Genomic DNA, 14,324 nt, shown 5'->3' with positions numbered 1-14,324 from the left:
AGCGCATTAGCAAAGACCTCGGACTCGCGATAAACAGATCTAAAACAAAGGTCATGATCGTTGATCGCACAGGCAGACTGGAGCTCAGCGGTACACTTAATTTAGAAGTAACGGACAACTTTGTTTACCTGGGCTCCAACATCAGCAACAATGGCTCTTGTGAACCGGAAATTCGCAGACGGATTGGGATGGCAAAAGGTACCATGTCTCAGCTGGACAAAATATGGAAGGACAAAAATATCTCTATGAACACCAAGAGCAACCTAGTCCGCACACTAGTGTTTTCAATATTCATATACGGAGCAGAGACATGGACTATAAAGAAAGCTGACCGCAATTGGATTGATGCCTTCGAAATGTGGTACTGGAGGAGGATGTTGGGTATTTCCTGGACCGCACGCCGCACCAATGTATCCATCCTAGCTCAGTTGAAGATCCGGACTAGACTCTCCACCATTTGTATGCGAAGGATTCTTGAATACTTTGGCCACATCGCAAGGAAAGACAGTGACAACTTGGAGAAATTGGTGGTCACTGGAAAGGTCGAGGGCAAGCGACCAAGAGGCAGGAACCCGACCCGTTGGACGGACCAGATTCGTGCATCCCTGGATACCACAGTGCACGATGCTCTGCACTCAGCTGCAGATAGGAACAGATGGCGGTGCACTATAAAAAACAAACTGTTTCAAGGCCATGACCACGACCCTCAGTAATGAGGAAACCGACGCAAGGAGGAGGAGATCCTGCCGACAGAAAAAGAAGTTATTATTATTTTCCTCTGCAAGAAAATCAAACAGAGATGTTGTAGCATTCCGAAAATACCTCTTATGAGACATAATGGATTGATTCGGTTGTCTTTTCTGTTTTCCAGACAATTAACATTTCGAACAACTCAGAAAAAAGAAACTGTTTCACATAAATTAACCTTATTATAATAATGTATCTTATACATTTTTTATTTATTGCTCATATGTGTGGACGAACTCACGTTCCACCTGATGTTGAGCTATTACCGGAATCCACAGATATCTACAACGTAAATGCCACCACACACCTTTAGACAAGAGCTCTAAGGTCTCGTCTTAACAGTACAACGACTGCCCCACCCTTCAAACTAAAACGCATTACTGTTTTACAGCAGAAATAGGTAGGGTGGTGCTACCTACCCGTGCGGACTCACCACAACATCCTACCACCAGTAATTATGCAAGTTATAATTTTTCATAGTACGTATTTCATTAGAAAATTTGATATCTGCCAGCGGGATTTGAATACTGTTGCATCGCTTGATACGTGTACATCGGGCATCTTATCTTTTAGGCCATGACGACTTTACGGACTTCTTCACGACGACCACATAAAAATCTATGAGATATATTTTCCAGGATTCTGACTAAAAAGAAAAAAAGTTTGCCCTAATGGGATTCCGTAGCTACTGGACAATTATAATATTTTGCACAACCTTTCAAAACGGAATGCTTGATTACTTCACGTTGATAATGAAAAGACGGTGGTACTATTTGTATGCAAGTTTCATTAATAAAATCCTACAACTATCCAAATTGCAGCGCATTATTATACAAACATTTTCCTTGTTTATTTTCTTAGCACGTCGAAATACTAAAATATTGTACATGCTTTAAAAAAACTAAATACAACAAGTATTATTCCATTAGTCTTTCAAGATTGAAAAAAAATTGCTTTATTATGTTCATCATCAGATTGCATCTCTTTACAGCTGAATGTAGACTTCTTCTCTTTTAAAATTAGTCGATTAGGTATCTTTGAAACTAGAATAGAAGCTGGCAACCCTTTTCTAATTTAACTGTTTCCTGTTGAAATTTTAATCTTTCAATTTTCTTGTATTATCTATGTTCCTTTTCCTTGTGGTATGGTGACAGCGTAAGGTGAGTTCATTAATTCTGTATGATATTTCGTAAAAAAATGCACATTTATTTTAAATTAGCACATTAAGTTCGCGTGTTTTGTCATTAATAATCGTACTTATTATAATTAAAAGATTTAGGCCTAAAATAACGTACAAACTGGTCTAGAAACATAGCACGTGTTTTGATTGCTGCCATGGTGGTTAATGTATTGGGGAGTTGTGGATGTTGAGACATCAAACTTTTACTACGTACTTCAGCATATAGTGTAGAAGGTGTGAATTAAAATACGACTTCATCCGACTGAATCATAAGTTGCGGTGTTCCTTGCAGTTCTTCCTAAGTCCGTGAGAGGTTATGTGTCAAACCACGTCAAAACAGTTTTGATAAAAATAATTTTGTTGTAGTTGCCGAATAAGCAACCAACATGCCGCAGAACGAATATATTGAGCGCCATCAAAAGCTTTACGGTAGACGGCTAGATTATGAGGAGAGAAAACGGAAGCGTGAAGCTCGTGAGCCTCATAAACGCGCTGAAAAGGCGCGCAAACTCCGCGGTATCAAAGCTAAAATATTCAATAAGGAACGCCGCAATGAAAAGATTCAGATGAAAAAGAAAATCAAAGCGCACGAAGAGAAGAATGTCAAACAGAACACAGAGAAGGTCGCCGAAGGTGCCCTGCCTGTTTATCTACTGGACAGGGATGTTCAATCTAGGGCTAAAGTATTATCTAACATGATAAAACAAAAGCGTAAAGAGAAAGCTGGAAAATGGGATGTCCCCATCCCTAAAGTGAGAGCTCAAGCGGACGCAGAAGTATTCAAAGTCCTAAAATCGGGTAAATCAAAAAGAAAAGCTTGGAAACGCATGGTCACCAAAGTAACATTTGTAGGAGAGAACTTTACTCGTAAACCTCCTAAATTTGAACGATTCATCAGACCTATGGCACTGAGGTTCAAGAAGGCCCATGTCACACATCCTGAACTAAAAGCAACTTTCTGTTTACCTATAATAGGAGTCAAGAAGAACCCAAGTTCACAAATGTATACAAGCTTAGGTGTCATAACTAAGGGTACAGTGATTGAAGTTAATATTTCTGAGCTGGGTCTTGTCACGCAGGCTGGTAAAGTTGTGTGGGGTAAATACGCTCAAGTCACGAATAATCCAGAGAATGATGGCTGCATTAATGCTGTGCTGTTGGTCTAGTTTATTGTTGAGTCAAGGGAAAATCAAGATGCTTCAATTTCATCTCTTGAATTGTGATAATTATACTTTTAATAATGAACATGTATATCACAATACATACAATTTATATTGGTTGCAATCTTTATGGACTGTTTGTACCATGTAATGAAGAATATTTGTTTTACTAATTGTATAACAATAAAAGTCTACCGTGAAGTACATGAACTTATTTGATTTTTATCAAACCTAAAATATTACCATGAAACATATTTTCATTACAATTGTTAAGAAATTTGAATTTCTAAGATCAATAAAATTACAATTTAATACAAGGGTTAGCATGACTAAACATTAACAGCAGCTTGTGGACAACCCTTGTCTCCATGCTGCCTTTATTTACTGTTGTATTTACTGTTGGATTTAATAATAAAATTACAATAACAATAAAATCAATCACGATTACTATTGAATGATATTCAGTAAGTGTTACTAGAATGTTTGTTTACATTTCCAGGAGCTAAAGGCTTTTAAATCCCTGTTTTATATCTTGCCTTATCCTTTTATGCTTAATATTTGAAATTTGTCTAATTGTGAAAACAAAACTGAGTCAAAAATGTAATGACAATTGTAGTCTAAAATTACGCAAAATGTAAAAGTTATGTTTTAAGTAAAGTGAATTGAAAAATCGTCATCGTAACATGTTCACATTTTTATGATCCAATTACAGTGATGCAACAAAATAATTCATTCAATTTACCAAGGCTGCCGTTATTAGATTTTAATAGATACATGATCATCTTAAACTACCTATATGTGTTAATTTTAGGTGGGCTGATCAGATTGTGGCCTACCTAGTTTTAAGTGGGTGCCGGACATGCTTGTCTCAATTTGTGACCTGATAAAGTCTTATAAGTAGGTACCATACCGGGCTGTCTTACCATTTAGACCTGAACAAATGCTTCGCGGCAGATACTGGGCCCAACCCACCATCACTGGGGTTAATACTAATAATGGAAAAACTCCTTAAAACTTATATTATGAAAGACTTGCAAGGACTTTACTAACTACCACCTAAGTTAAAAACCACTGAATTAGTATACATTATAGTATTTTAGGAGGGTGGAGCTCTCCTACAACCAGTAGTGATAAATATCTGAATTTTTATACTGTTACACAGGAGAGTGAAGATGCAAATTTTCGTAAAGACCCTCACGGGCAAGACCATCACCCTTGAGGTCGAGCCGTCAGATACCATCGAGAATGTGAAAGCTAAAATTCAAGACAAAGAGGGAATCCCTCCCAATCAACAGAGGTAAGAAAAAACAACGAAATTTTAGTCAATCAAGACAAACCTCTAAAAATACCCGCCTTGACGTGTCGGTTGCCGCCGCCGGAGTAGTCCCGGTCATGGACATCTACAATGACAGGGGCACAGCGGCATCCGCTAGGTATCTACGTAATTGAAAAATAAGTAGTTTTCATTCCTTTAAATCTCATATTTTGAAATGTCTTCTTGTATAGTTTTGCTTGGTGGTTAGAAGTACTTTTTTTGGAAATTATTTTAGCCTTGTGAAAACTCAATAGCATTCGTTGTAACAGGTTGATCTTTGCTGGAAAGCAGCTGGAAGATGGACGTACCCTCTCGGACTACAATATCCAGAAGGAATCCACCCTCCACCTGGTGTTGAGGCTTCGTGGTGGCGCTAAGAAACGCAAGAAGAAGAATTACTCCACACCCAAGAAGATCAAGCACAAGAAGAAGAAGGTCAAACTAGCCGTCCTCAGGTTTTACAAGGTTCGTTGGAAGTTGTCGTGATTGTCAGCTCTGTACATTTTTGGGCGTCCAGGCAATAACATAACTATAAACTCATACAAGATTGGTACTAAGAGGCTATTTCTAGATATTGTGGTGTTCATTTTAAATGGTAGTAAAGCAACTGCTTGGAGATCGGTGGTTGGTCACTGAATTTTCGAATATCGAAAAATTACATTTTCTTACAGAATTTTATAGAGCAAGCGTATGTAACACAGAAGAGTATTAACAGAGCAGCTAAATCGTTTGAACTATTTTAGGTTTTTGTTCACTACATTGATAATTAGGGGAATGTTCAATAACAATTAATTCTGAGGCACATGAAAGGTTTATAGGCTTGAGACTGCGTTTTTTTAAATCTTGATATGACGTATGTAATGTGAAATGAGTTTACAGATGCTAGACGTAAGAATACAGTCTGTCTAGCCGCACGCTCGTGTCTATTATTTATATTCATTTAATTCAGATATTACATCCATATAACAGTTATTAAAAATAACATTTCACATACCTAGAATACAAAAAAAAGGCAAACAATAATTTCGGAATAAAATTCCAATGGATGTCATTTAAATTACATTTTACTAGAAAAAAAATGAATGTCAAAACTATGTTAACCTATTAACTAAAATCCATCCAAGATTATTTTTTTCAATTTTATGTTCGGATTTCACAATGTTTCACATGTAACATGTTTGAAGCATCGTGAGTCACTAAACTGATTTCTAAAGAAAAGTACAAGTTTGAACATGTCTAGAGCGTGACACACGGACGCGTCACGACTCGAACAATGTTGATTGCCACCCACCGTGCACGAATCTTTATGATCTAGTTTAATGGTTATGGGCAATTTAGGATCGACACAAATTATTTATTTAGTTATTAGGCACACAATACACATTACAAGCTAAAATATACACAAAAAATAACAAAAATAAAATCTGGCTTGCATGCAACATAAGCCATGTGCGCACGACTAAGCAAGACAAATGTGCTGAGTTTGTACACAATGTTCTTTACAACTACTATACGACAAAAACACGATAACGAAAACCAATCTAACTTATAATGTAAGGAAATAATTTTACTCACAATATACATTATACAATTACTCTATACAACCTACTTACTATTAACATGGAGGATGCCCTTAGAATTAGATTTAAAAAAAATTACAAAATAAAAAAATACAAAATATTTTTGTTAAGTTTCTGACTCAAAGGAGCGCGCAGCAGCGCTCTCATGGAATCTATGTGGTTTAAAGACAAAACAATCGCAAAGTTCTCCTCACTCCGGTCTGTCTCCAGGTCGACGAGAACGGTAAGATCCACCGTCTGCGGCGCGAGTGCACGGGCGAGCAGTGCGGCGCCGGAGTGTTCATGGCGGTGATGGAGGACCGTCACTACTGCGGGAAGTGTCACAGCACGATGGTCTTCAAAGACGACGACAAATAAATAAGTCCCCTCTAGCCTGTAAGAAACGCTCGCGACTGCTGTGTATGATGGATTTTAAATAAAATCTTGACACAGTGTCGGAGCTCACACGTTGGTTTTATTTATTGAAGGGAAACTTCTTTGATGAGAAAACAATTGTACATCGAACTTGTGCAGCTTCTGTTCTTATGAATATGGAAATTGGTCTGCCCACTGTCAAGGAAGTTTCACTTGTCACGGGCACCTACTCTACTCTCATAACTTTTTAAATTTTTATATATTTATTTACTTATTAGGTTCACACAACTGGATAAAATCTACCCACATTAACATCTAACTTAAATAGAAAAAATGAATTCTATTGAATTCACCTATTTGGGTGTGAACACAACTTGCATAAGATTGATTGTGTTAAAAGTCGTCAGAGGCTGAATTTTATTTATTAAAAAATAATATAACAATAGATTATATATATAAAATAAGAAAACAAAATCGAATTACAAGTTGTTGCGAACATAATCGTATGTTTGAGCCTCTACAGTGATAGGAGGCTGTATTCAGGAGGATCTTGGCTGTCTGCTCAGATTCATTTCCATTTCCACCGTCATAGACACTGTGGAGTGTGTTCTCGCACATGGCCGCCGCTGTCAGTACTGGCGGAGATCAAAAGGTAAAATGAATGGAAGGTGACTGATGAAAAAGTTTTTGATTTTTAAGTATAAACTCAAGCTGAGTTTGCTGCGATTTGTGCCGCGAGCTCCTCTCCTCCCATCATCCTCTTCTGGACCTTGGCTTATAAACGTATATTTATTTATTTTGTTCTTTGAAAGGTATTTGGAAACTAGTATTATGTTCCTGAGCGATAACCTCTAAGATTGGCTGGCTCATCTGGTTGCGAGAGGAAAAAAGATACGATTAGAATGTTTAGAGTAAATTGTTTCTCTTGGCCTTAATGGATAGCACAAACCTTCATAAAGTTATTAACCCCTCTGAGTTTCTCGCTGGATCTTCTCAGTGGGTCGCGATTCCGATTCGGTGGTAGATTCAATGAAGCACTGCTCTTGTTAGGGCTAGTGTTAGAAAATTCTCTCAGGTTACGGGCTACTTTAGCTAGGCGCGGACGGGTAGTTGGAGTAGCCCGTTAGTCTACCAGCGAATAGGTAAGTAAGGGAAAATAAATGCAGTTACCGGCAAGTACACTTGTATGACTTTCAATTGATAGATAACTTTACTGGTGGTAGGACCTCTTGTGAGTCCGCGTGGGTAGGTACCACCACCCTGCCTATTTCCGCCGTGAAACTAATGCGTCTCTGTTTAAAGAGCGGAGCAGCCGCTGTAACTACTGAGACCTTAGAACTTATATCTCAAGGTGGGTGGCGCATTTACGTTGTAGATGTCTATGGGCTTCAGTAACTACTTAACACCATGTGGGCTGTTAGCTCGTCCACCCATTTAAACAATAAAAAAAAAACATTATTCGAAGTCGTGTTTACTTTGTTGGAATAACGAAATCGAAATAAAAACGAATGAATTTTTAAGTAACATATACAGACAGACAGCAGCAATTAAAATAATAGGAAGTTTCCAGAGATGGTCTCATTTTTCATACAATAAAAAATCTATAGTAAAAGGTTGGATTAATCTGAGTGGGGTTCGACGAGAAATGAAGTTTTTGGTAAGTAAATTTTGTGTCCCTACAATGTTGATTAAATATAGGCTTTTGAAGGAATAAAGGATTTGCAAACAAAACTATTGTCTTTTATTTGTTTTGTTTATGAGTCTCCCAACTCATCGGATAATGTTTTAAAAACCCCTGACAACTATTCCGTCAGCGACTCGACATGATAACCACATATCGTGGATGCCGCCAACTACACCTGCGTGGCCTTGGAGGTTTCTATTGATCCACTAAGTACAACGGTACGCTACCAGCTCTAACATTGACAGCAATTATAGCACAGGATACAGTAGGTACTCGTCGAATTCGCCGAAGAGTTCGACGTGACCCTTAATCTTAATTAAACACCATGCCATAATGTGTACATAGTTAGGATAGGCTGATGGTAAATCCATAGATAATACACATAAATTTGTAGATAAGCAGTCTTGTATTATGTATAATTCAACAAAAACTAAGATATTTATACCGGTTCAAATTCTAATGTTGCCACATTACCGTTACCGAAGGCAAAGAAGCAATTGTTGCAAATGATGTGACAATTAAAACCAGCAGCGTAACGACAAGTTCTTTTATTGGTGCGAGAATGCAAAAAGCAGGTAGAAATGGCTGGCACGGCTTGTGTTATTAACACTATCCCCCCTTCGTTGGCTTTGGCTGGCGGCGGTGGCGGTGGCGGAAGGGGGCGTGTTAATATGGCTTGGCGGCTTGGCTGGCGGCAGGGCATGACAGCTGACGTCACGTCCGTTACATTCGGCCATCCTGCAACAATTGCTCCCGCAATGTGGAACACACAAAAACATTTAGTTCCCAAATAAATCAATAAGGTCTTCAGTTTCGAGCTGCTCATCGGAACTCCTAGCGCTATCGGACACATGGGCTATACTTTTATAGGGCCTTAATGAATCTGTTGATACCAGGCCAGTGAAGTTTTTATAACTTCGTAAACCTTTTAGATATACTTCTAATTCGATACAGATTGTTACCTACTGCTTTAGTTACTACATACGAACCTGAGTACAAATCGTCTAATTTGGTATTAATCCTAGCGGCGCTACTAACCAGTTGGAGCATGTCTCTACGATACAAAATCCATTTTCTTACATACAGTTTAACGTATGCCTAAACTGTTTATCTTCAGATTTTTTTTTTAAAGTACCTTCTCTTAAAAGCTTTCCCCTAGTCTGTCACCACGTGATTCGGGTATCTGGACAAACCCTATTAATATGTTTTTCAATGGACGAATGGTCCCGATTGAATTTACAGTACGCGTTAGTTCAGCTATCACAAATTTAGACAACGCATCTTTCATTACGATCATGTACTGGTTGGTGCCCTTTAGATGTCCTACAGAAGGGCAGCATGTTATCTATTTGTACCATGCGCATAGAATCAGATGGTTTAGAGATCGGATATATACTGTCTTTTTTACGATGATTTAGATCCACGTGACCAATGTAGTCATAGTGCATGTATACAATTTTCCATTTAGCCCAAGGGACCGCGAGTCTGTTTCAGTTACTTTTATCTTTAACATCAGCGAGACTTCGTCCGCGTGGAGTTAGCATAAAAAACGTTATAGTGAGCCAACCTTAACATAGACATATGCTGTCGCGGACATATTTTTTTTTAGATCTTTTAAAGGGGAACAATTCTGTCACATTATTTTAGCCAACTTTTAACAGTTTCTTCAGCGCACGCACCGGAAGCTCTCAAAAGAGAAAATAACCCGATTTTGAAAAAATCTTTATTGGTGCTCCGCTTGTATTGGTCCTAGCGCGATGCAGTGATGGTCTTAGCGGTCTTAGCGTTATATAGCCTATAATCTTCTTTAATAAATGGGTTATTTAACACTGAATGAGTTTTTCAAACCGGACCAGCAGTTCTCGAGACTAGCGCGTTCAAACAAACAAACTCTTCAGCTTTATAATGTTAGTATAGATTGCTTTATAATTGAACTAAGCTTTTCGTCCTGACATTGCACAGTACAGAATCAATCTGTAACTTTAAGAAGATTCACGTTCATCATGTCAACAGGATGCCTATTAAGCGCGTCTACAAATGTTCCATACGTTCACCAGGTCTATACTCAACATTAATGTCATAATCTTCTTTCAAAACTCACCATCGCGCAATGCGTGGTATAATGTCGCGTTTGGTAAGCGTAGCATAAACCACAGTACAATCAGTTTCTACTATATCATGTTTACCTACTTCATAAACACAGAACCTACGAAGCGATTGTACGACCGCCAGGTTTTGAGCTCTTAACTACGATACACACTCTCTTCCTTCCTAGTAACCCGGCTAAAGTACATAACAGGCCGCAGTGAGTTGTCAGTTTGTTTTAGTAATAGTATACCAGAAACTCCTAAGTTACATGCATCGGTTCGTATTTTTGTAAGAAGCATAGGATTATACAGAGCTAGCATAGGTTTGGAACATAAACTGTATTTCAGTTGTTCGAAATTCGCGTTATGTTCATGGCCCCACACCCATGATTTATCTTTTTTTTTTCTTAACTCAGTTAATGGACGTGCAATCACGGCAAAACTGGGAATAAACTTTCTAAAGTAACATAACCAATAAACTATCGCACACTGAGCATTATTTGGCACAGGAAACTGCGAAACGGCCGTCAATTTTTGTTGCACCCGGCTGTATACCGTCGGAAGATATTTCATGACCTAAATAAGGTGACTTGTTTCTCCAAGAATGAGCATTTACTCATATTTAATTTTAAGTCTCCACCATAAAATTTCCCAAGTACTTTCTCAATAATTATTGAACCTGATTTTATACCAACTGAGGGTAGAGGTAAATCGCTTCAAATTGCTAGTATCTCGATTTGACCTACATATATTTTTACCCATTTCTTTTCTACCCACAGACTCAATTATTTTATTTATTAAACGCATTTAACTACCCCACCTAGTGGAATAAGGTGAAGAAAAAGAAGAAACGCATGAATACAGATGGCGCATTTGTTAAAACAAAAGGAATTCTAGTGTACTCGAAATAATGACCTTGCGGCGTAATGAAAGCAGTTGTGTGTCTGGCACAATGCTTAATTTATGGTAGCCATGGGCTAAATCTAAACTCGTGAAGTACTTACTGTTCGGTGAATACTTTTATATTTTACCATAGCGTTTAACGCACGATAATCAACGCATAGCCTACTGTCGCCGTTCTGTTTCTTAATAAGACCACTGGTGAAGCATGACTAGCTTCAGATTATTTTATAATGCCGGCATCTAAAAGTTAATTAGCTTTAGATTTAACTATCGTTTGTTCATTATGAGAAAGTAAAGGTGGCGATACACGGCCGATCACTAGTAAGCTTAATTTGCATTTGAACAAAATTGGCAATACCTAAATCATGTGTATTCGTAGCAAAGCAATGCTTATACTGTATTTTTTAAATCTGAATGACCCTTATTATTTAATGGCTCCTTTTTTTTTATTTCTACCCTCAAATCTCGAAATATTTGTAATGGCATGGCTAGGGCAAGTAGAAATGCAACACAGCTGGCTGTTTGGCTGTGGCTCCTCGCAGCTGTTGGCCCTCGGCAGGACCTCGCCCGGCGGCCACATGATGGTCTCCGAGCCCATGTTGATGACTGATGTAGCTGTCTTCGCCGCGCAGCAGCGTCGCAGGCAGGGAAAAGGACACGCCGTGAAGCTCTTAGTGCCGCAGTGGAGTAACCACGTTGCTGCTCTTCTAGTTTCCCTCCACGTGAACCAGAATGATAAGACAAGGCGGCAGGCGCTCTTCATCCGACGACGTCTATGTTCCTTTGGTTTGATTGTTCCAGGTTCTTCATCCTGTAGCTCAAGTATCGCCTTGTGGACCTCCTTCTGAAGCAGATTTTTCAACACCTTCCTCGCTGGTGGAATAGGAGCTTCATCATCTTCTTTAAACTTGTCAGAAGACCGAGAGATCTGAGCGTGTATATGACGTTGTTTCATTTCTTTATGCCACTTCTGATTGTTGCAAATGATGTGACAATTAAAACCAGCAGCGTAACGACAAGTTCTTTTATTGGTGCGAGAATGCAAAAAGCAGGTAGAAATGGCTGGCACGGCTTGTGTTATTAACACTATCCCCCCTTCGTTGGCTTTGGCTGGCGGCGGTGGCGGTGGCGGAAGGGGGCGTGTTAATATGGCTTGGCGGCTTGGCTGGCGGCAGGGCATGACAGCTGACGTCACGTCCGTTACACAATCGAAAACCTGCCTCTCTGAAGGCATCCACAACCAAGTGTCTATTAAAAATCTTACCCGCTCAAGTGATAATCATGTTGGCCTCTATTTTAAACGCCGCCTTGACAAACGGTGTCTTTCCCGCGGTGTGGAAAGAAGCGGACGTTAAAGGCCTGTACAAACCTGTAGTCGAACAGTTCGGATTCTGCACCAAACACCCTTGCATCCAACAAGTGCACCGCCACGCGGAGCACATCTTAGTAGTATAGTAAAAGCTTATTCACACTTCTTTCATTCGTCGTTTAGAGAAATGCTACCCCATTCCTATGTTCGTTGCTAAAGATTTACTTATTCGCAGATTTAATTGGTGCATCGGTATGTACACATTGATAAAAAGGATTCCAATATGTAGGTATCCAACCAAATATCCTATGTAAACGCGCTTTTCCATTTTCACGGAACTTATACCCCGCGATTAAAGAACTTTTACTGTACTAAATAGAAATAGACCTATTCCCACGGAAGCCCCCTTCGATATCGCGAAATCGTTCGGCAAAGTTTTGCGAGACTTCTCGAACCGTTCGTTTCGGTATCGAGTAGAGGGTACCCGCTCCCTCCTGCATCAGATCCCGGCTGGAGACGCGTCCTGCTCTGATCTTTCTTCCCACAACCTTTTAGCTTATTAATTAAAGACACAACCCGTCGCGGGCGAAGCGTCCCGCCACTTTGATAGTCACGAAATGATAACCCTCTCGTGGCCACCACTAATTACACATCCAACGCAGACGACGGGGTAAAGCAAAGTCAACGTCGCCCAAAACATTTCGCTTTCGAAAGCACCGGCTTTTAGTCTTTTCAGGCACTGGTCACCATCCTCGCCGAACTTGTCGATAACAACGCAGAGTACGACGTGCGAACTACCCACCGAGTTTCTCGCCGAATCCCCATACCCGATCGTGTAACAGTAGACCGAATGGTAAACAGTCGACGTCGCCCAAAACACGTCATTACGGATCCTCCCGATCCATTAACTGTGCTTTTAGGTACCACAAGCACCGGTCACCATCCTCGTCGAACCCGTGGGCTCGACGAGCGATTTAACCCACAGACACAGCCCACTTAGTTTCTCGCCGGATCTTCTCAGTGGGTCGCGTTTCCGATCCGGCGGTAGATTCTGCGAAGCACTGTTCTTGCTAGGGCCAGTGTTAGCAACACTCCGGTTTGAGCTCCATGAGCTCACCTACACGTTAGGGCGAAGCTGATATAGCCTCTCAATGGTATCAGCAAAAGTAGGAAGAAAGCCCGTATCTTCTCAGTGATCGACGGTAGATTCAATGAAGCACTGCTCTTACTAAAGCTAGTATAAACAATTCTCTCGGGTTGAGCCATTGATATATAAAAACCCAAGATACACAGTTTCATACAAAAGTAGCACTCGAAACTGGCTCGAAACACTTTGCAAATTCAATTTTACGCGCATTGTTTAAAGTTGCAAAGCAGTGTACAATAACCAATCAAATTTTACGACCGAAGTTAGCCGGACATAGAGTGAAGACGATTATTCGTATATTTTATAAATTATAAGACATTGAGTTAGTATTTTAAGAGTTAGTTAAATTGTGTTCTATACTCATAACTATACTTTTATCTGAGCGTAAACATGTTTTTGGGTAGGACATGTGTACATTAATCTTTAGGTAAATCTTTTCTCTAAAACTTTTAATGTGACCATTCATAAGTGAAATGGTCTTTTTAACAAGTCTAGATTTTTTCTTCCTTAAGTTGTTAATGACTCTCCTTGCTAATTAGCCTTCTGCGGCATTTGTGGATTTCACTTTTTCTGTGAACTTTTCGAGGTGTATCGAAAATTGAGCCTATACTCAGAGAAGTAGTAGGAGATTTGAATTCCTTGTTATTTTCTAAATAAAACATTGAACCTGTACGACAGACTTCAGTATCACCGCCATCATCTGGTATAAGCGTTTTCAACGAGCGCACAGAGACGTGAGCGACTTTATTATTTACTTTGCGATTTTAAGACGCTGAGTGTGTATCTTGGGTTTTTTAATACTTCAATGGGTTGAGCCTGTGAGCTCACCTATCGGTCCGCGCGTAATTGGAATAACTC

General features: G+C 39.5%; 3 protein-coding genes across 3 annotated transcripts in view; 2 read left to right on the top strand and 1 right to left on the bottom strand.

Annotated features, from left to right (window-relative positions):
* Positions 1–1,919: 1,919 nt before the first annotated feature.
* Tinp1 (TGF beta-inducible nuclear protein 1) lies at positions 1,920–3,291 on the top strand. The gene is given in 1 exon segment (NM_001043973.1): positions 1,920–3,291. A coding segment is annotated over 1 exon segment (780 nt). The 5' UTR covers positions 1,920–2,313; the 3' UTR covers positions 3,094–3,291.
* A 958-nt stretch (positions 3,292–4,249) lies between these two features.
* Positions 4,250–6,425, top strand: RpS27a (ribosomal protein S27a; the record flags this gene model as incomplete). The annotated part of the gene is given in 3 exon segments (NM_001098356.1): positions 4,250–4,384; positions 4,672–4,867; positions 6,193–6,425. Coding segments are annotated over 3 exon segments (468 nt in total). The 3' UTR covers positions 6,340–6,425.
* Positions 6,426–6,739: 314 nt separating this feature from the next.
* Positions 6,740–14,324, bottom strand: part of LOC101746864 (protein Aster-B) — a 46,167-nt gene continuing 38,582 nt past the window's right edge. The window contains exon 18 of the mRNA XM_062675291.1: positions 6,740–8,758. The gene's annotated coding sequence lies outside the window, so the exon portion shown is untranslated. The remainder of the gene's footprint in view (positions 8,759–14,324) is intronic.

This window comes from Bombyx mori, chromosome 23 (assembly GCF_030269925.1).
Source record: "Bombyx mori chromosome 23, ASM3026992v2".
Classification (NCBI taxonomy): domain Eukaryota; kingdom Metazoa; phylum Arthropoda; class Insecta; order Lepidoptera; family Bombycidae; genus Bombyx; species Bombyx mori.
The sequence above is the reverse complement of the archived record's forward strand: the minus strand, read 5'-3'. Positions and strand labels throughout refer to the sequence as shown.